Consider the following 22,590-nt stretch of genomic DNA (forward strand, 5'->3'; position numbering starts at 1 on the left):
AGGTGATTCTTAGAAGTTTCCTAAAATGATACAATATAGTAACAAAATAAAATTGCAGTTGCAACAAGGAACCCTTTGCCTTTGGTTAACACCAGGAGGGATGTTCTGCTTGCGGATTGTATAGTTTCCTCTTCTGTCCTGAGCTGTCCCTCTCACTGAGGGGAACACCGGTTGCCCAGAGCAGTCACACCCGAGACCGAGATGTCTAAACATTGCTTTCTAGGCTTCCTCGTCAGTTTCTTCCTGACTGTTGTGTTAGGTAAGTGCTTCATTTCTTTTCCATTGCTCACAGCTTTATCATCTGAGTCTGGTCAAGGGACTGTTAGAAATGGCACTGGCACTTTTCTGGGCTGTGTAAAGATTTTAGCTTTCTTATGTCACTAAATGATCAGAACAGGCATGGGTTGGTTCCTGTCTGCATGCAGCCTGAGTAACTCCACAGGTACTGAATGAGTACCTGCTAAAGAGCAGGCACTCTAGTGGGTGCAAGAGATTTCATACAGGACAAATGTACATCCATCTCTCTCTCTCTCTCTCTCTCTCTCTCTCTCTCTCTCTCTCTCTCTCTCTCTCTCTCTCTCGCTTCTCTCCCTCTGTCTCCCCCATTCCTTTTGCCTTGAAGTGTCACTGTAACATAGTGGTTACGAGCACAGGTTCCTAAGCCAGACTATCAGAATCTGAACTTCAACTCTGCCGTTTACTATCTAGGAGAACTTGAGCAATTTACATAACACTCCTGTGCTTCAATTTCCTCATTGCTAGAATGGGGATTGTAGGTCACTGGGAAGATGAAATGAGTCCATATATGCCAAGTGCTTAGAGAAGTGCCTGGCACAGAAGAGGGATCATACACACCACGTGAGAATTTGCTGCTGGTATTCACAAGGACCTCTTCGAGGGACTGGAGCGTTCCTCTGAGCAAGGCCATTAGGATCCCAAGTTAGCAGATGGGGACCTCTCAGGGTAAATGGCTCAAATCACTTCCCAAGACAGCAGTGCCATTGTCCAGCGACTGATACATAAGAACAATTCAAGCCTTCATCCTCCAGAAATGTGTGGATTTGAGTAGACTATGCCTTTAGTCCTTGGTAACAGCAAAGAATCATTTAGCAAAATATGGCAGGAATTCAAGTGCTACCAAAATGACCCTGGTTCTGCCTCTTCCCCCACACAGCATGTGGGGTAAGGTACACAACTTCTTTAAGCCTCAGCTTCCCCATCTGTAAAGTGCAGGAATAAAATACCTACCTTACCTGGTGGTGGTGGGCATTAAATAAGTTGTAAAGTTTTGAGCACAATCCCTGATATTGCTCAATGTTCATATATGGTCAGTGTTCATGGAAGGAGCCAGAGGAGGAGGCAGGAGGAGGAGAGAGAATATCCTCAGCCTCTAATTGCTCACCTCTCCCAGAGCTTTGCCATCAGTAAGAGGCAGGATCTGGAGTCAGATGGCCTGGGTACAAAGTCTACAAAATCAGCTTTACCTTTTGCTGCTGGGCAAGTTTCTTCACATCTCCAAGCCGAGTTTTTTAGTCTATAAAAGGAGGACCACAATGCATGGTACCTCCTGGACAGAAGAGGTACCACAGAAGATCTGGACAAATTAAATAAATTAATGCAGATAAAAGCCCCTTCGGTGCCTAGTGAAGAGTGAGTTGTTATTACTGTTGGGGATGGTGATCGTGGTGCTACTACAAAAATGAGAGAAGAAATCCATTGACAAAGGGTAGTTTCCCTCCTTAGCCTGGGCTGGTTCATCTCAGTGATGATGCTTGGGTGCTTGGAACCAGGATGCAGGCAGGTAAGAACCACCATTCAGGAGTGGGACAGCGAAGGCAGACCTACCTGGAGGCAGGGCTGAGAGATCGAGCAAGAACCTGAGAAAAAAGGAGCCGAATGCTGGGCTGAGGTCCTGGAGTGAGAATTGATCCCAGGCAAGTTTTTCATCAGAGTGGCTCCTAGGAAGATAGATGAGTAGCCTTAGTATGGGTCTTGTGTCTCAGTCCTTATATCCTGTCACAATTTGGGAATGAAATAAGGACAATATTTTTTCACTGCTATTCACTTCCTCTCCATCTTGGGGCACACGGTGGGAGGGTATAAGTACCTTTCTATAGTCTGGAACACATTGTTATGAGACTTCAGCATGCATCAAAATCATTGCATTGAAGATCCAAAGTGCTGATTTGTGAGCTCCACCTCCACCTCCACTTAGAGCAGCTATTTAGAAAATCGTGATGCTGGAATTTCATTGAATAGTACTGCTAATGACAGTGGTGCTCGTACCAGTGTTCAGTGTTTCTCCTTCTCTTATTGTTTTAGGAGCTCAGCCAACCCATGCATCTCTGAAGCCGCAGAGGGTACAATTTCAGTCCCGAAATTTTCACAACATTTTGCACTGGCAGCCTGGGAGGGCACTGATAGGCAACAGCAGTGTCTACTTTGTACAGTACAAAATGTAAGTACACTGAGCTTCCTTGCAGCTGATGGAGATGGCCACTGGGGTAGCATGTTCTAGAATGTAATGGAGTGTTAGGATCTGAGCTTTTTTTTTTTTCAGTTTTGGAGAGGTTGAGAAGAAGCAGAGGTTGGGACAGAAGTGACTTGTCTCCCCTGAAGTCTGCCTGGGGACTCCAAATGCACGATGATGTGCAGTCTGTCGGGCAGACACTTCAGCCCTACTGCACCCAGCACGGAGACCTTACAGGCCAGCCTTGGCCTCCACTGCTGTGCCTGGCGCGTGATGGGCTCTCAGTACAGATTTGTCAAATGAACGTTGGAAGCCAGTTGTCTGACACATAACAAGTACTCCACTTGCTACGGCAACCACAAGGGGGTCTCAGCCTAGATCTAGTTACTCACCGAACAAAGATCCAATTATTGACACAACGAGGATTGCCAAGGAAGAAAGGAATGTTAATGTGAAAGATATCTGTTGGGAGAACAGAAAAAAATAATCTCAAATCTGACTCCCCAGCCAACAGAGATCATGGGGTTTTTTAAGGAGGGGCCACAAGCACTGGGGCAGGTGTGGGGTTTGGTGATTCTTGGCATCAGGCTCAGGAGCCTAGAGAATCTCAAATGCTTTGTCATACAAAAATTCTGCCTTTTCTGGGAAACAACTCCAAAAGCTCATGCAGTTAGTTAAGGAAGGAGATTATAAAAATACATACAGGGGTCATTGAAATTTGTGTATAGAGCCAGTTACAAATTAAGGTGAACTAATTGAAAAAGAAGTTGTGACAAACATGGAAGTGAGTGTATAAAACATATTTTTAATTTAAAAGGCATTTGCTGGAGTGGATTTACTATTTAGAAGATTTTTCCAAAATTAATGACTCCTATAAGCCTGAACACAAACTGGAACACGCTGCTGCATGTTCCTCTTGTGTGATCTTCAGGCTAATCCTGGTATAATCAACTCAGATATAATCTACTCCTTTCCTGGAAACAGACACTCCTGATTTGAAAATGACAGGTTTGTCCACTCACACATTTCCTGGGATTTTTTTGAGGCTCTCCCTCCTCTGACATAGTTTGAAATGCCGACTAAGCATGAGACAGATGATTATACAGTTTAGCTTTCATGGGTTTTCACTAGAAATTCAGAAAATCAGATGCAGATATGGGATAAAATAGTATTTTTTTATTCCATAAATTCATCCATGTCTCCATAGCAGGGAGTAGGACCTAGGTCAGATTTTCCTATTAATTAATGTCAGAAGAAATAGCCCCAGAAGATTCTCAGTCTTTAACTGCTGCTGTGTCTCTCAGCATACTTTGTGTAGCAACTGTAAAACTTATGAATCTTTACAATAAGGATTTCTTCATTACAAAATGAGATTTACACATAGCTGGAGATGCTTTCAGCACTTAGGAAGTAGAGATTGGTACTTGTTGTCGGGAGTATCATGTAGCGTGGGATGAGAAAGAATTCTTGACCCAAAGATTAGATTTTGAAACAAGAAGTTTTTTTACTTTCCAAAGAAGGAAAGGGCATGGAATGAAAGAAAGGAAGAAGGAATGCTGGTCCCAAGAATGAGTGGCTTGGGCTTTTATTGGAATAAAGGATAGAGTTGTTATTGTTGCAAAATGATAACAGGAGATGGTTGTGGTTTTTCTTCTCTGCTAGACTGGCTTTATCAGACTTCTCAGAATGTGGTCTGGCAGATGTGGAGGAGTCCTACATGCCCTTTTCTGTCTGTTCAGTGCTGTTCCAGTTTTGTAAAACAAGTTCTTTAAAAAAAAAAAAAACCCAAGTCACAGGTGGTTCAGCTAACAAAGCTGCAGTTGTGTGCAGATTTTTTTTCCTATTAGATGGTTTACTAGCAATGCCATCCTTTCATTACTTTTTTAATACTTCCCTTAGGCTGTATAAATAGGTTGAAAGTAGACCTGTTTGTGGTCCAAAGTAAAAAGCAGATCAGAAGTTATTTTACCATTAAGCTAATGAAGATTAAATTTCAGGGCCCTATAGATGAATTTTACATTTGTAATTTTTTTTTTGAGACAGGGTCTTACTTTGTCACCCAGGCTGGAGTGCAGGAGCCCAATCATAGCTCACTGCAGCCTTGAACTCCTGGACTCAAGTGATCCTCCTGCCCCAGCCTCCCAAAGTGCTGAGATTACAGGTGTGAGGCATCATACTCAGCATGTAATTCTTTTTCTCAAAGCTCCTATGGTTTAAGTTTGTCCTCACTAAAACTCATGCTGAAGTTTGATCCGCAGTGTGGCAATGTTGGGAGGTGGGGTCTAGTGGCAGGTGTTTGGGTCATGGGCGTGAATCCCTCATGAATGGGTTGGTGCCAATCTTGGCAAAGTGAGTGAATTCTGGCTCTCAGGAGGCTGGATTAGTTCCTAGGGGAGTGTTCCCATGAGAATGGGTTGTTATAAAGCCAGGACACCTCTCCTGTTTTGCCTCTTCACACATGTCCACTTCCCCTTTGAATTTTTCCACTATTATATGACACAGGATGAAAGCCAAGCAGATGCTGGTCCCTTCTTCTTGTACAGCCTACAGAACATGAGCTGAATAAGCCTCTTTTCTTTATAAATTACCCAGCCTCACATATTCTGTTATAGAAACACTGAATGAACTGAGACACAAGATTATATAAATTTCAGACCCCAGAATACCTGGGTTCATTCCTGTCTCTAAGATATTTTCAGTATCAGATTTATAAATTCAAGGCAGATTTATAATTTTGAAAACTTTCACTTTGGTTGTAACTAGTTCATGAGATATACTGTTAATATCTGTCCGATTTGGGTTAGGATAAAAAATGAGGTATCATATTAAAAGAGAAGTCAATCATTATAGTTAAGTTAGAGATAATATTTCATCAATTAATAACAATTTAAAAACATCAACTTATGCTCAATATATGTTTTTGGTTTGCTTTAATTTCTTTTTTTTCTTTCTTTTTTTTTTTTTCCTTTTCTTTTTGGTAGAGATGGGGTCTCACTCTTGCTCAGGCTGGTCTCGAACTCAAAGCTCAAGCAAACCTCCCCCCTCAGCCTCCCAGAGTGCTAGGATTACAGGCATGAGCCACTGCACCGGGGCCACTTTAACTCTGATATGATGAAACTACTGTCATGTAGATTACAGAGTACAGATACCAGCAATATTCCTCATTACATGTCTATAAAGTTAGATTTCAAGTCCTTCAACAAATATTTTGGGAAATCTTTCTCCTCAGCCTCTGATTTCTGCTCTGTTCCCCACCATTACCTTATTGCATGTGTCTGGATTAGGACTGGTAAGGAAGTGAAGATTTAATCTTTCCTTTGGCTGTCCTTTCCACTGTCTTGTGGTCTCAGGCTGAGTCAACCAACCTGCCTCTTTGCCTCACTACATTTTTGCATGGGTTTCCCTCCCTTTCTTCCAGCCTTTAATGACAGGAGTCCCTATATAATGCTCACTACAACTTCCTCTCAATTTTCAATAAAAAGATTAATCATGTATGTCGGGTAAGCATCACCTGAGGTGAAAAGTGGTAACGACTTCTCAGAATCAGCCACATTACTCAATAGCAAGCTGATGAGAAGTGGAGAAAAGCCACAAAGTTGAAATCTCAGAAGCATTAAGGATGTGGAGAGCAAGTACTCAAAAATGGCAGTTGGTCCACACACACACACCAGAAGAAACACTGCTAGGCCTTAAAAACATAAAGACCCTTATGTTATTGACACAGAAGGTGTCAAGGTTGTTCATCTTTCAGCAAGACAGCACTTGGACTAATGCTGTGGCAAGACAGCACTTGGACTAATGCTGTGGTTTGAATGTCTCCCCTAAAAGTTTATGTGTTGCAGCCAGGTGCGGTGGCTCATGCCTATAATCTTAGCACTCTGAGAGGCAAGGTCAGGAGTTCAAAATCAGCCTGAGTGAAACCCCCATCTCTACAAAAAAAAAAAAAAATAGAAAAATCAGCTGGGCATGGTGGGCATAGTCCCAGCTACTTGGGAGGCTGAAGCAGGAGGATCGCTTGAGCCTGGGAGTTTGAAGTTGGTATGAGCTATGATGATGATGATGATGATGATGATGCCGCTGCACTATAGCCAGGGCAACAGAGCAAGACCCTGTCTCAACAACAACAATGACAAAGTTCATGTGTTGGAAACTTGATCCCCAATGTAGCAATGTTGAGAGATGGGACCTTTGGAAGGTGCTTGGGTCATGAGGGTTCTACCCTTATGACTCATTTAATCCATTCAGGGTTGATAGATTCATGTGTCATTGAGGGAGTGGGTTAATTATCACAAAAGTGAGTCTGATATATTTAATACAAAGCCAGTTTTGCCATCTCTCATAAGCCCCCTCGCCATGTGAAGCCTATGCCACCTCACCAGCAAGAAGGCCCTCACCAGACTCAGCCCCCAGACCTTAGACTTCCCAGCCTCCAGAACTGTAACAAATAAATTTCTTTTCTTTATAACTTACCCTGTCTCGGGTATTCAGTTATAGCAACAGAAAACAGACTAAGACAGCTAAAAGGAAGAAATTTCTTAAAAGATGGTTAAGGCTAGCCATAAGCTTTCACAGTCGTACTGATACTAGAGGACAGGTTTCAATCAGTCTAAAGAATTAATAGACTGAAAAAACTGAAGACTCCTTCAATGGAAAAGAAACTCAGATCTTTGTCTTTTTCCTTCTACAGGTATGGAGAGAGACAATGGAAAAGTAAAAAAGACTGCTGGGGTATTCAAGAGCTCTTTTGTGACCTTACTGATGAAACCTCAGACATACAGGAACCTTATTACGGGAGGGTGAGGACGGCCTCAGGCGGGAGCCACTCAGGCTGGAGCATGACACAGCGCTTCACTCCCTGGTGGGAAAGTGAGTTCCATGGAGTTTCTTTGTCTTTGCTCTTCTGCCCTTGAATAGACCTCAGAGCCTGGTCTAGCTACTGGGCCCTGTGCTTTGCCGAAGTCTACACCATCTTCTCATTTGACCTAATTCTCAGATCAACTCTAGGAGATAGCTTTCATGATCTTCATTCTCCAGCCCTCGAAATCAAGGCACAGAGGCTATGGTCATTGCTTAAGTCTTACGGCCCTAATCACCCAAATCAGAATTCAAATTCTGCTGCATCTGACTTCAGAGGCTTCACTCTATCCTGCCACCATATTACCTTCTTTTTTAAAAAAAGTGTTTTTAGAGAGCATAAAAGAAGTCATATTGCCCTAGTTCCTCCCCAAACATGAGGGTCAAGTTCCTGAAAATACTCAGAAGAATTTTCTGTTGAGGAAATTAAGACTTTAAGTCAAGTACCCAAAAGAGGAGACCAAAGGTGCTCTCTCAGTATCCATTTCTGAAGGATATTTATTCCTCTTGTAGTTTAGTTATAATCACAGAAAAATATCTTACAATTTAAGATGTATATTATAAAAGTAACTATTACTAACAGACCTTGTATAAAATAGTAGAGAAAAGTGAGAGAGAAAGAAGGAAGTGATTAATGCTTATGTATAAAGATATGCATAACAGAACAGGAAAGGAAATATGAGTATTTATCATAATCTTCATAACGGCAACTAGTCATGAAGCTGTAGTTAATATTCATGACTTCTTCCTTCATTATTAACTCAACATGCACCTTCTTTTTAGCCAGTACCTCAGTTCTTTATTCATGAGAAGTTTGAGTCCTTTTGGTCTTTCCAAATCTTATGTCGAGCTAATATAGGAAACTTTTATGTAAGATTAGGTCAAGTAAATACAGGAAAGACCAAACTGAATATAGAAGTTCTAAGAGGCACATCAGAGGATACCAAGCATACTTCTTATCTGATCCCCTTGTATTTATAACTCTTGTTTCCTCTTGGTAATCAGCACTAATCGCCCAAGACAAATACAAGAACATCATTTTCTTTATTTTGGTTAAATTGCACAAGAAGCCCCAAAGGGTCAGGTGGCAGCCTCAACTTCCAATTCTTTGAAACCATTTTTGTCACAAACCAGAATTAAAGGTCAAGCATAAGGAAGACAAAAAGCTTCATGAGTTGTTTACCATGTGTCATAGCGAGAGTTGCCCCCTCAATTTCACTTCTTGTATCCTAGACCAGTGAATTCTGTCTGGAAGAAACAGCACCATGCATTAGTCAAAGGCTTAAGGCATATACCAATTCATACACCACCTCACAAGGTGTTATCTCTCAAACTGAGTTTTCAGTTTTCCATTTCACCTTCATATAAAGGCAGAGATTTCTGACGAGATATATATGACAAGACCAAATATTCCTGTGGGTATGAGACCTTGCTTCACTTCTTCCACATTGACTTAATTTCTTTTTCATAAGCAATGTATTTTGAGGTACCATGCCCATGAATAAGACATTCACTACATCCATGGGTGGGGGGTGTAGGGAGAATCTGCCGATAAAAGCATTGAATCAGTAAAAAAAATCTATAATCATAGGAGTGTTTACTCCAGTGTCTCTTGCCTCCTCCCTGTTGGAAGGGACCAAAAATAAATCTACCTGCAACCCAGGTAGCAGGTGAGAGCCCCCTAGAGTATGACACTACTAGGGATTCAGCATTGATCTTCCTTACTGGGAAGCTGAGCACTCCATAGTGTCAGTCTGAACTCGCTAAGAAGAGGCCTATATCATTGAGTCTAAATATAGCCTCTATCCCTTTCACACAACCACTTTGTCCCACAGAGCAACTATGGAACATTGGGTAAATAAGCTGTCATTGTGTCCACTTAGAGTTTTTAAACAGCTTTATTGAGATATAATTCACACATCTTATAATTTACCCTTATATACAATTTAATGGTTTTTAGTATATTCATAAATATGTACAATCATTGCTAACAGTCGATTTTACAACATTTTTGTCACATCAATAAGATGTGTCACATCCATATCCTTTGGCTGTCACTTTCCAGTCCCTCTATTCCCAGGCCTAGGCAACCACTAATCTACTTTCTGTCTCTATGGAGTTCCCTGTTACAAATGCTATCATATAGCATGTGATCTCTTGTGGCTGGCTTCTTCCACTTTACATGTTTACAAAGTTCATCCAGGTTGTGGCTTGTATCAGTATTTCATTCCTTTCTGTGACCAAACAGTATTCCATTATAAGGATATGCCACATATTGTTTATCCCTTCCTCAGTCGCTGAACATTTGGGTAGTTTCTACCTTTTGGCTATTATAAACAATGCTGCTATAAACACCTTACCAATCCTTTTTATTATAGCCTTCCTAGTGGGTATGAAAGGGTATCTCATGTGATTTTGATCTGCTTTTACTTGTTAATTAAAAATATTGAGGGTTTTTTTTTTTTTGTTTTTGTTTTTGAGACAGAGTCTCACTCTGTTGCCAGGCTAGAGTGCCATGGTGTCAGCCTAGCTCACAGCAACCTCAAACTCCTGGGCTCAAGCAATCCTCCTGCCTCAGCCTCCCAAGTAGCTAGGACTACAGGCATGCACCACTGTGCCCGGCTAATTTTTTGTTTTCTATTTTTAGTTGTTTGGGTAATTTCTTTCTATTTATAGTAGAGACAGGGTCTCGCTTTTGCTCAGGCTGGTCTCAAACTGCTGAGCTCAAGCAATCCTCCTGCCTTGGCCTCCCAGAGGGCTAAGATTACAGGCATGAGCCACCACAACCGGCCTTGAACATCTTTTTATATGTTTATTGGCTATTTTCATATCTTCCTTGGAGAATTATCCATGGAGATCCTTTGTCCATTTTGAAATTAAATTATTTGTCTTTTTATTTTATTTATTTATTTTTTTGAGACAGAGTCTTGCTCTGTTGCCTGAGCTAGAGTGCTGTGATATCAGCCTAGCTCACAGCAACCTCAAGCTCCTGGGCATAAGCAATTCTCCTGCCTCAGCCTCATGAGTAGCTGGGACTATAGGCGCACAACATGACGCCTGGCTAATTTTTCTATTTTTAGTAGAAACAGGGGTCTCCCTCTTGCTCAAGCTAGTCTCAAACTCCTGACTTAAAGTCATCCTCCCAAAGTTATGTCTTTTTATTTTAGAATTGTAAGAGTTCTTTATATATTCTAGATATCAGTCTCTTGTCAGATATATGATTTTCATACACATTCTTTCATTCTGTGGGTTGTCTTTTCACTTTCTCAGTAGTGTCACTTGAAGCACAAAAATTTGATGAAGTCAATCTATTTTTTTCTTTTGTTTCTTGTACTTTTGTGTCATATCTAAGAATCCTTTGCCATATCCAGTATCATGAAAATTTATCCTATGCTTTCTTCTAAGAGTTTTATAGTTTTATACTTACATTTACAACTTTGATTCATTTGAGTTACTTTTTATATATGGTGTGAGGTAAGAGTCCAGTACCATTCCATTGCATATGACTATCCACTTGCCCCAACCCCATTTGTTAAAATGATCCCTGCTGAATGATCTTGGCATATTTTTTGAAAATCAATTGACAATCATAGCATGGTTTATTTTGAGACTCTCAATTCTATTCCATTGATCTATACATCTGTCATTGTGCCAGCACAACACTGTTTTGATTACTGTTGCTTCTCAGTAAGTTTTGAAATTGGGAAGTGTGAGCCCTCCTACTTTGTTCTTTTTCAAGATTGTTTTGGCTATTATGGGTCCCTTGCAATTCCATATACACCTAGATTTTTTAAGGCCTTCTTTTGGTCAGTGCCTTTTGTTTTGCATTAATATGGCCACAGAAATATTTACATTCTTGATCTTAGTACTTAGGTGATCCATCCATATACCTCTTCTAACTGGTGCAATGTTCAATTAGGCCCAAAGTAATAGTTATTGAACTACTTCCTGCTGAATTGGGGTGAAGTTTTAAATGAAAGGTTTGTACATTTTTCCTTCCTCTTAAACAGATGTTTTAGATTGCATAAGGGCTGGCCCATCCACTGGGGTTTAGGATCCTCTTCCTCCCTGGGGTACCTCGTTACTCTGGTATGGTAGAGTGGACCAAGTTTTCACTCCTGACAATTTCAATGAGGTGAGTTGTTAGAAGAATTTCATAGGGTCCCTTCCGCCTCTCTATCAGTTGTTGTTTGGGTCCTTGTTCCTTTCAGGCTTTAAGCAGCACCCGGTCTCCTGGTTTAAAGGGGTTTAGGGGTGCTTCCAGCTAAGACAAGGACCTAAACAGGCAAACATATGGATAGTGGTTAGTATCTGACTTATTTGTTTAATATATTACCTTACTCTGTTTTCTTCACTTATGATTATATTACCATACCTACCTCAGGGTGCTAGGAAGAGTCTCCCATAAACTATTTCATAGGAGCTCAACTTACGCCTGCTTCTATAGGCTACCCTTATCTGGAGAAGGGTGAGCAGCTATACCTTATGCCAGTTCAGGTGGGTTTCTGCATTAATTTTTCTATAGTCCTTTTTAAATTATGATTCATTTTCTCCACTTTTACTGTAGATTGAGGTCTTCAGGATGCATATAATTTCCATTCTACATATAGGGCTTTACTTACTTGCTGAGTCTTCTGATATAAAGGAGTTATTTCTGATATAAAGGAGGGTCCATTATCACTCTGTATGGAGGGAGTCCATATATCAGAATAAGTTCCAAGGATTCGGGTGACTTCAGACACTTTGTTTGGGTAGGATAAGCCTCTACCCATCCCAAAAAGGTATCTTTTTCTGGATAACTGAACAGCTCTGGTTAAAACAATCAGCTCAGCTTTCTGGGCTGAAGTCCCAGGTGAAAATGCCATTGCTTCCAGAACCTGTTGTTCCTCAACCACTTCATATCCAGCCTTTTGCTGTCTGTTGTCCATAAACCTGCTCATGAAAAGGTCCCAGACTGGCTCTGGTATTGGCTGATTTGACAGACCCATCCTGCTAGAACTGACATCCTCCAGAACCTCTAAACAGTCATGCTACAGAGGCTCACTCTCTTCAGCTGGTGACAGGGTGGCAGGATTAGGAGTAGACACGATCTTTAACATTGGGATTATCCAAAGGGATTGCATGGTATTTTCCCAGCCTTCCTGCAGTCAGCCAGTAACCCCCTTCTGTTCTAATAAGGTCAGAACCTGGTGGGGTACATACACTACAACAGGTTGTACTAAAGTGAATTTTGTGGCCTCTTGCAATAGGTCCCAAGTAGCTGCTACCACCCAGAGGCAAGGAGGCCATCCTCTCATAGTATTATCCAGCTGCTTTGACAAATGTACCACTGGCTATGGGATGTTTCTCATCATCTGCACTAGGACTCCAAGGCTCATTCCTTGTTTTTCATGATAGGCAATTTAAATTCTTTTTGGGAATCAGGCAACCCCAAAGCAGGGGCAGTCATAAGACTCTGCTTTAGTCTCTCAAAGGCATTTTGACAGTCAGTGGTCCCAATCAGAGGTTCTGCATCTGTCACTTTACTGGCTTCATATAAGGGCTTTGCTATCAGTCCAAGGTTTGGGATCCAGATGCAACAGAACCTGCCATTCCTAGGAATTCATGCAGTTGCCTTTTATTTCTGGGCACCTTAAGATTCAAGATAACTTGTTTCAGTCTGACATTAGGCTGCAGGTTCCCTTGCTAATTTGAAATCCCAAATAAATAACTCACTGTTTCCAAATCTGTGCCTTTTTAGGTGATACTTTAAGCTAGATGATTTAGCATAGCCACTGTATTTGCAAGACAATGATTATATCAGGGCTGGCTATAAGTATATCATCCATATATTGTAATAGAATCCCTTGATTTAATTGCAGTTTCCACAAGTCTTTTGCCAAGTTCTCACCAAACAAGGAGAGTTTTTAAACCCCTGAGGCACAGTCCAGCAGTACTGTGATGTCATCCTAGTCTCAGGATCCTGCCATTCACATGAAAAAAAAAAAAAGAGTTGAGTCTTCTTTTCCAAATGAATGCAAAGAAAGTGCCTTTTAAATCTAGTACTGAATGCCATTCATAGTTACCTGGTGTTGTTGTCAATAGAGTATATGGATTTAGTACTATAGGGTGTATATGTCTTGTACAATATCATTAATAGCATGTAGGTCCTGCATGAATCTATACTCATTGGAGTGGGGTTTCTTGACAGGTAAAATTGGTATATTATGGGGGACCAGCAGGAACAAATTAGTCCTTGCTCCAGAAATCTGTTCAATAAAGGTTGGATTTCTTCCAATGCTTCCTCTTTAAGGGGGTATTGTTTTCTATGAGTGTGTGAGGCCCCTTCTTTTAACAAAGTGATCGTTGGTGTGTCTCACTGTTTGGTGGACCTCAGAGGGGACAGAATTTGCTGCTGCTTTGTCTGTGAGTAGACATTGACACCAGAGAGCAGTTTCAGGTGGGACCTGTAGGTGGAGCCGTTGCTTCTCTTGAGTAAAGGTCTCTTGGGCATTCAACTTGCTTAACAAATCTCAGCCTAGGAGAGGTATTGGACAGGACAGTCTGGCATGTATAAGAAACTGTTTCTCAGTTTCTGTTCTCCCAGTTGGCACTCAAGAGGTTGGAGCATGGGTCACTGCTGAGTCTGACCAACAAGTCACCCCAACAACTGCCAGCATGTCTTCACTAAGGGAAGTTAATTTAGAGTTTAGGACAGAAAAGATAGTTCCAGTGTCAATCAAAAAATCTAATTGAGTCCCCACTGTCAATTTTACCCAGGGCTCCTGTGTGGATATTTGGATTGGAGCTTTCAGCGAGGCATGGAGCCTCACTAAGGGCCACACTTGAAAGGCCATTTGAGCTCCTGGGGTTTTCTTGTTACCTGGGGCACTTTGCACCTTTGGGCAGTGCTCTTTCCCATGTCCTTCCTCTTTACAAAGAGCACACTGATTGTCTCTCACTCTGGGGTGGCCTTTTCCACTCTTTGTTTTTGACTGTCTCAAAGGACCTTTGGCTGTCACAGCTAACAGAACATGCACAGGTTTCAATTTCTGTTTTTCCCTGGTGCTATATACTTTGAAGGTGATATCAACCAGCTGCAAGAGATTCGTGCCAGTTACCCTTTCCACACACTGTAGCCTTCTCCTTATAACTGGAGCACTCTGCCCCATAAAAGTCATATTAACCATGAGCATGTTTCAGGGGCTTCTGGATCTGCATCGGTATATTTCCGATATGCTGGATAGATCCATTCCAAAAAAGTCAGAGGGATCCTCATTAGCTTTTTGCTGTAACTCTCTGACCTTGTTTAAATTCCTCTGTCTAGGCACTCCCCTCTGGAGGCCTGCCAGAATACACTTCCAGTCATGATTTATTCTCATACTGCATGGGTCAATATGAGGATCCCAGTTTGGTTCTGACATCGGAATGGCAGCATTGGAGTCTGGGATTTGATTAGGATCCTTGCCATGGCGATGCTGTGCCTCCACACCCTTGTCCATCACTGGTCTATGCTCATCTACAGTATGCAATATATTCAGTAAGGTCTGTACATCCACCTAGGTGGGACGGTACATTACAAATATGGTTGTAAACAATTCCATCATTCCCTGGGGGTACTCTCTGTAAGTTGGGTTTGCGTTTTTCCAGTTCAATAAATCTGAGGTGGAAAATAGGGTGCAAGTCCAATAACACCTTGCCAACTGTTCTTGCACATTCAATGCTCCTATGGGTACTACATAATGGTAATCATCCTGCTCCGGCTATGCCTGCCCTCTGGCTGAATTGAGTTCCCTGCTGGGTCTTGGAAGGGGAGACCATACCCATTTCCAAGTCATAACCTGGGAGACATAGGACTGAGGAATCGGTCCCAGCTGATCCCTCCCTGACCATGGGCCCTTCTACCAGAGATATACGGCATGGAGTTGGGGAGGTGTAATGGTGGGAGATGAGGTGTGATGAAATTTGGGTTAAAAGTGTTCATGGGGAGTAACCTAGCTAATTCCCCCTCAATTTTGTCATCTGAGGTCTGGGTCCCTTCCCCAACTATGGGCAGAGGTTTCCTTTATAACATTCACTTTGTCCTGGGCCTTTTGGCCTCTTTATTGTGCAAACATAAAAGATTGTACATATGTGATCCCATTGACCTGACATTTGACAAAATAATTCCAATTGTAAGATAGTATAATAATTTAAGGTTCCATTCAATGACCACTTCTCCTCACATCCCAACACATACATTGGCCAGGTGGTATTACAATAATACATCATTCTTTACTCAGATATAGGTTCTTGGCTATAAGTTGATCATTCAACCAAAATTCTTCCCAAGGGACTTTCAGGTGAAACAGAAATGGAGCGTCCCATGTTAGGAAAAATCTCACAAACAATCAAACACAAACAATACAGGGAATTCCCAACACAAACAGTCTAAAATGCCAAGGCCTATCAATCAAATGGGAATCCAAAAGGGACAAATGCCACCCCAAATGGTGCCTCTACCACCCCAAATGATGCCTAGAAACAAATGTCCTGCCACAGGGCTGGAAGATTCAAAGCCCTCCCCAAATGGGCAGCCTGGTTCCCCTGTTCCCCGGGAACTGCAAATGAGCTCCAAAATCTGAACCAGGTTCACTAGTTCCACTCAACCTCATGACTTCCACCCCAAACAGTGCCTCCAAACAAATGCCCTGCTATAGGGCTCCAAACGAATGCCTAGCCACAGAGCTGGAAGGTTCCCTCCCCAAATAGGTGGAATCAAGGGTCTTGGCATGCACGCCAGAGAACTTAGAAAAATAGCTGAGACTGTCTGAACATTTCTAGATCCATTTCCTTCTCATAACAAGGTTCAGGTCGCTAGGAGCTGCATCTGATTCTGGGGCAGAGACAGAAGCTCTGTAAATGTTAAACAGGCTCTGGCAGCTACCGGAGCGGTTCCTCTCTCTCTCACCCAAAAAGATGGTGCTTTTCCCAGTGGAGACCCACAGCTTGACCCAAGGCTGCTCCCTGCCTCTTGCAGCTGCTGCCGGCTGTAGTCACAGGATGCTGTTCCGGCAAGGGATCCCACCTGGGATACCTAATTCTGTTACCAAAACCTCGGCACTTGTCCCCAAGGCCACATCAGAAGAACAAGGACAAGTTGTTTGAGGAAAAAGAAAGAGTAGTTTATTAATTTGCCAGCAAATGAGGAGATTGGCAGACTCTTGTCTTAAAGTACCAATGTCCTCTTTCTGAGCAAAGGTACAGAGCTGTCAAAGGTTCTGATCCATCCCATGTTTGCCTAGGACAATCTCATGACCTTGGATTCATCCCATCTTGGGGTAAGACAATCTCATGACCTCTGCCTGGACAATTCCCTTGAGCCATCTCCTGTGGTTCAAAGAACAAAGGAAAATCTCCTGTCCCTCCCAACTACTGGACTGGGACAGGGATGCAGGTTTTAATTCCCAAAAGGAGTGGGTGAGGTTTTAGAGAGACAGAAAGCATTTTTACCCTTTTTCGGGCCATTCCCCCTATTGCACACATATTTAAATGGAAGAAGTCAGACACAAAAAATGGGTATATTGCATGATTCCAAAACTAATCTATATGATAATAGCAGTCAGAACAATTGTGGCTACTTTCTGGAGCTGAGTAATTGGAGGAAACATAAAGGAGGCTTCTGGCATGCTTGTAATGTTCTGTTTCTTGATCTGGGTGGAACCTATACAGGAGTGTTTATTATAAAGATTTTTGAGCCAAATCTTTATAATTTATTTATCTGTATCTGTTTTATAGGTCAATAAAAAATTTATTTAAAATGTAAAAATTCACCTAGCACTCTGAGAGGCCAAGGCAGGAGGATTGCTTGAGCTCAGGAGTTCAAGACCAACCTGAGCAAGAGCAAGACCCCTTCTCTACTAAAAATAGAAAAATTAGGCAGGCATCATGGGGCGCATATGTAATCCCAGCTACTTGGGAGTCTGAGGCAGGAGGATTACTGGAGCCCAGGAGTTTGAGGTTGTAGTGAGCTAGCATGACATCACTGTACTGGGACAACAGAACAAGACTCTCTCTCCAAAAAAAAAAAAAAAAAAAAATTAAAACCAAAACTACAAAAAAGAAAATCTAACTTTTAAACATGTGCTCACAATGAAAACACAAGCACCAGATCAACATAAATAAGTTTGGAAGGAACAAGCACTTACCTGGAGAGCACTTCAAGCATTTGTAATATTAGAAGCAGAAAATAAAATGAATATGTTTAATAATATAGAAGAGATAAAAACATAATCAGAGGACAAAATATTATTGGTTTTACAACCAGATTGATTGAAAAAGATCTAAATAAACCCCATAGAAATGAAAAATATATAATCATTGAAGTTTTTTAAAAATTTAATTTATGGGTGGTTAAAGATTCGATTAGGCATGATTGAGGAGAAAATTGGTGGTGTGGAGGACAAGTCTAAAGAAATCATTCAAAATGCAACAACAAAAAGAAAAAGATGAAACAAAAGAGGTTGAGACACATGGAGAACAGAAGAAAAAATTATAACAGATGATGAATTGAAATTCCAGAAGAAAAACATGTGTGTGTGTAGAGAAAGAAGGGCTAATTTTTCAAGAATTATAAAAGATATAAATCTATAAAGAGAAAATTATAATAAATACCAAATAAGGAAACAACCAAATCCATACCTAGCAATATAGTGACTCTGGGGACCATTAAAGTGATTATCTATTAATAATTCTCTTTCCTAGTTACTAATCTGATTATTGGTAACAAAATACATGAACCAAAATTCCTCTCCTTTGATTCTTCCAATATTGTTCCATAGGATATGACATCATCTTGCTGAATTAATTTTATAACTACAAGTCTTCAAATGGTTTTAGAGCTGCTTTGAAATTTTACGTCCTCAGAGGCCTATATAATATTTGCCTTACTCTATGATCGCCCCTCAAATAACTTTTCATACTTCATTCTCCAAAACAATCACGGAGAACTATGGAAGTGATTAAAGCTGAAATAGAAATGTCCTCTTAAAGCTGAAATAGAAATTTTCAGTCTTTGCAAATAAAAGGTTATATTCAAAGAAACTTCTCAAACATTTGTGATTTGGATGTCAACAGTATCTCTTCATAACGATTTTTGCCACATTTCGGAATTTAATGATGATTCGTCATTATGCATAATGTGTCTGTGTGCCATACATTTTTTGTAACAATTTGTCAAATTTTCCTTTTCTTTCTCTAGCAAAAATAGATCCCCCAGTCATGAATATAACCCAAGTGAATGGATCTTTGTTGGTGACTCTCCGTGCTCCAGATTTGCCATATAGAGACCAAAAGGGGACAAATATATCTATGGAAAATTACTATGAATTAGTATACCGTGTTTTTATAATTAACAATTCACTAGAAAAGGTAAGTCCAGATGGATTGATAAGGTTAGTATTTTTTCTTCTATTTATTTAACTAGCATTTTGGCCATATCCTATGTTCTGTCTTTTGCTACGTTATCTCCTCTTATTTTTCTGTTATCTTTTTAAAATTCCTTCTTACTTCACCATCATTGATCAACAGCTAGTGCTCACACCACCATCAGAATTTGCGTATGTGTGTGCACCTATGTGTGCCTTTCAGTACCTCAGCTTGTCTCTGCTTGGTCTTCCCTGCATATCTAAAGATTGATATTAACAATAATCAATTCCATGTGACCGTGAGTATTCATTTTTATGGGCTTTACACATTTAATTTTAAAGTAACTTTTGAATCACAGCATTATAAATTTGCACAAATTTTGTTATGATAGTCTATTCTGCCATCAGTGCCTATATCTGGGTTTGGTGGATAATTGAATGGTTTTTGGTACCCATGTAAGATGGGATTCCTTTGGCTGTAAGGAGCGGAAACCCCATTCAAACTTGTTTAGATACAAAAGAGGAAGGGCGGGAGGGGGGAAGTTGTATTAGGGGACAGATGAGCCATCTCGGAGACCGGCAGAGCAGGAAATGGCGCGCTGGCAGGCTTTGGTGTGACAGGGAAATGGGTAGGGAGCTGTGTAGGACCCTACTCTGTCTGTTGGACTTCCTGTCTGTCTGTGGCCACAGGCTGCACATCTACAGTCATCTCTGCGCGTCTACTCCATTCTCCTCGCTGCACAATTCAAATCTGGAAATAGAGACGCTGACCACAGGGTCAGTCAGTCATCAGGGAGTAGCTCCTGAAGGCCACTTGATTCGTCCCTTTACCAGGCTATGGCCTGGGACTCAGGAAGGAGGATGTGTCCGGGAAGGAAGCCTAAAACCCAGAAATTATATTTTCTGCTTCTAATATCTACCGCAGCGACCACTTGCTACCAGGACCGTGTACACCTTATTAATTTTAACAAAAATTGGTGACTTCCTGGCATGCACATATCATCTGATTTTTTTTTTCCCCTGTGTACAGGAGCAAAAGGTGTATGAAGGGGCTCACAGAATTGTCGAAATCAAAGCTCTAGCACCTCACTCTGGTTACTGTGCAGTGGCAGAAATGTATCAACCCACGTTAGACAGAAGTAGTCGGAGAAGTGAAGAGAGCTGTGTGGAAATTCCATGACGCGGTGTGGGGTGCTCAGAGACACGGCCATCGAAAGCTCCCTGAGCATGCACGGCTCATGTTTGAAGGATCTTACTTAGAACTGTTTTCATATTTTCTTAAAGCAGTGTTCACCGTTTTGCTTCAGGGACTTCTTTGTTTATCCGTTCTTTATTTCATTTGTAAACTATACTTGAACAATACCCCCGCCCAAAAAATGAGAATTAAAAGAAGAAGCAGAGGATATAGGACTCTATGAAATACGGAACTTTATTTCTGCATGCAACATCGCTAATAACAATCTTAATTCTAAGACAGCCAAATAAAAATTTAAGAACCAAGTCATTTAATAAAGTGTTGTAATAAGTTTTTTAAAATAACATTACAGACTTAGTCCTGGAAAAATCCTTTTCACTCTCTATTAAGCCAGCTAAATTGACACAGATATGCCACTTAAAACTTTTATATAAAAAAGTATTTTTCATACATTTCTGTTTCATGTGAGTATGCTTTTTATATTTTTGATGAAAAATTTCTACTTAACGAACCAAAATTTTGTTTTAAATTCTATTCTCTGTAAATAAGAACGGTGTTTGAAAAGAAAACTCTCATGATCTCAGGATTAATATCTGGATTAAGTTTATCAACAACATCTAAATATTGAAGGAAGTCTACTCAACACAATTTTCCCTCATGTGACATATACATTAAGGAGTTCTGTCTTCGTTTGGTTTTGTTTTGAATGTTGTCTTAGAAGAAGTTGTCCTTATCCTCAAAACTAGATATAATACCTTTCAGCAACAAAGAAGAAAAGAAACTTTAACTGCAAGTCTATGCCGCATTCATGACTCAGCCCTCTTTGCAAAGGGTCTCGCTACAATAGCACCTGCATAATGTCTATACAGGTGGATCCATGAATGACAGTTTGATTGGGGACAGTTGGGGTCCAGGTAGAGAACTCAGCTTGAAGCTGAAAGCACACAGTGGGTGGAAGGTTTGTTTGGGAGGAGGACTAGTGTGGGTGGTGATTACAAACAGTATAAGGCTAATCGAAGCCAGAACCTCCCTCACCTACCCGCTCCTTCTCCTGAGTACACAGCCAGTGGCCTAAGGGTCAGTGTGAGCAACAGAAAGCTGCCCCCTTTATTGCACTCAGTCTTTATATGTAGTTAAGATTATCTTTCTTGCAAGGAGACATATGTCAGAGAACATCTATGTAATTCCCCATGAAAATTGCTCCAAAATGCGACAAGAATATAGTCGGTGCTTCTGGCTATATATTAATGTAATTACTCACAATAATAAACAGATTGAAAGTATTCAGAAATGTATGGGAGGAGAGAGTAAGAGAGCAAGAGCTAGAGAACTGGTTTCGTTGCTTCCCATATGGTCAGAAAATGTTGAGCATAGACCTAGAGACTGAAAAAAATTATTTTTATGTCTGTTTTTGTATTATGATTATTATTATTACTATTTTGCTTACTACTGTTTGTCCTTTTGGGGGAGGGCGATGAATTAAGAGCAGTGGGGTGGGTGGGGAGTGAGGATTGTGTGTGGCCAGAAGTATTTAAGTGTATGAAATTCAGTAGTCCTAAAGCTTGACTTATAAGAAACAAAAAACATTTATGGTTGCTTCACGAAAGTTGTGAGGTAGCATCAAGTTTTGTTTTTATTTTGTTTGCCTTGCTTTGGTTTTGCCTGTGTGCTTAGGCAAGTACAAAATACTTTGTGAAAATCATAATGGTCACATTCTTCATTGTATTAGTAGTATATTGTCATATTATTTCAATAAATCGTTTAAATTTTTCTTTTGCATTCTGGAATATTTGTTATTTGGGCTTTTAAAAGAAGATTACAATGTTTAAGTTGATCAGATACAATCCCAGTGAGAAATCATAGGCCCACACTAAGTCCCAACCAGAAAGGAGCAAACAACATTGAGCAGGAACTACAGGCACTGGTTGAACTTGCCCTGTGATCCAACAATAATTCTACTCCTATAGCTGCTGGGGTCAAAATCTTCAGGACCACCTTTGTCTCCTCCCTTCTCTCACATTCTATATTCAATACATTGATCAATTCTGCTGGATCTACTCCAAACGGTGACGCTCATTCAGCTTAGCTTAGCACCTCTGAGGACCACAGAGGACCCCAGTGGTAAGGACAGTAGGTGTTCAAGGTGGCGATCAGGGCTGCCAGGGTCCTCTTGCTTACCTTTTCCCCACAGGTAGATGTCCCTACCTGGCTGATCAGACTAGGAGAAGGAGTAGCAGAGGCAAGGTGTTTCCTTCCATTCTCAACGTGGCCATCCTGGGTTTCTGCTACTCCTTTCATGTAGCTTGTGCTCTCCTTTAATTATTTGTATCAAAATATGATTGCTTATTCATTCTTTTGGCTGCCTTCTTTTGGGAGGATGAGGGGGAGAACCTTCTAGTTGGCCATCTTGCTGATGTCACTCTTAAGTTGTACTTAAGGCTAGGATCAATAATGTCTATGGTATCTTGATTTGCAAACAAAAAATAAGAAATTTATGTTGTAAATTAAGCTCCAATGTTTCCAAGATGAAAAGAAAAAGAAAAAAAAACCTGGTGAGATAAAATCTGATTGAGAATGAACTCTAGACAAGCCTTTAAAAATCATAACCATTTTGAAATTCTTGCACCAAATTATATGGTTTCTCTCACTTACAGGTCATTTATCCTGAGAAATAAGTGACCTTGGAG

General features: G+C 40.8%; 1 protein-coding gene across 1 annotated transcript; it reads left to right on the forward strand.

The window, feature by feature from the left end:
* The first annotated feature begins 5 nt into the window (after positions 1–5).
* On the forward strand, positions 6–21,673 carry IL22RA2 (interleukin 22 receptor subunit alpha 2). Its single transcript, XM_012745506.3, has 5 exons — positions 6–259; positions 2,323–2,458; positions 7,158–7,336; positions 18,543–18,712; positions 19,739–21,673. The coding sequence occupies exons 1-5, from the start codon at positions 202–204 to the stop codon at positions 19,886–19,888; spliced, it is 693 nt and encodes a 230-aa protein (XP_012600960.1). The 5' UTR covers positions 6–201; the 3' UTR covers positions 19,889–21,673.
* Positions 21,674–22,590: the final 917 nt, after the last annotated feature.

This window comes from Microcebus murinus, chromosome 5 (genome assembly GCF_040939455.1).
Source record: "Microcebus murinus isolate Inina chromosome 5, M.murinus_Inina_mat1.0, whole genome shotgun sequence".
Taxonomy (NCBI): domain Eukaryota; kingdom Metazoa; phylum Chordata; class Mammalia; order Primates; family Cheirogaleidae; genus Microcebus; species Microcebus murinus.

What these genes read in the sequence shown, in the direction of transcription:
- IL22RA2 (XM_012745506.3), top strand. Translation starts at nt 202, where the DNA reads ATGTCTAAACATTGCTTTCTAGGCTTCCTCGTCAGTTTCTTCCTGACT. An exon ending in CTTCCTGACTGTTGTGTTAG is followed by an intron (nt 260 to 2,322) that starts GTAAGTGCTTCA and finishes TTATTGTTTTAG; the next exon opens with GAGCTCAGCCAACCCATGCA. An exon ending in TTAACAATTCACTAGAAAAG is followed by an intron (nt 18,713 to 19,738) that starts GTAAGTCCAGAT and finishes CCCTGTGTACAG; the next exon opens with GAGCAAAAGGTGTATGAAGG.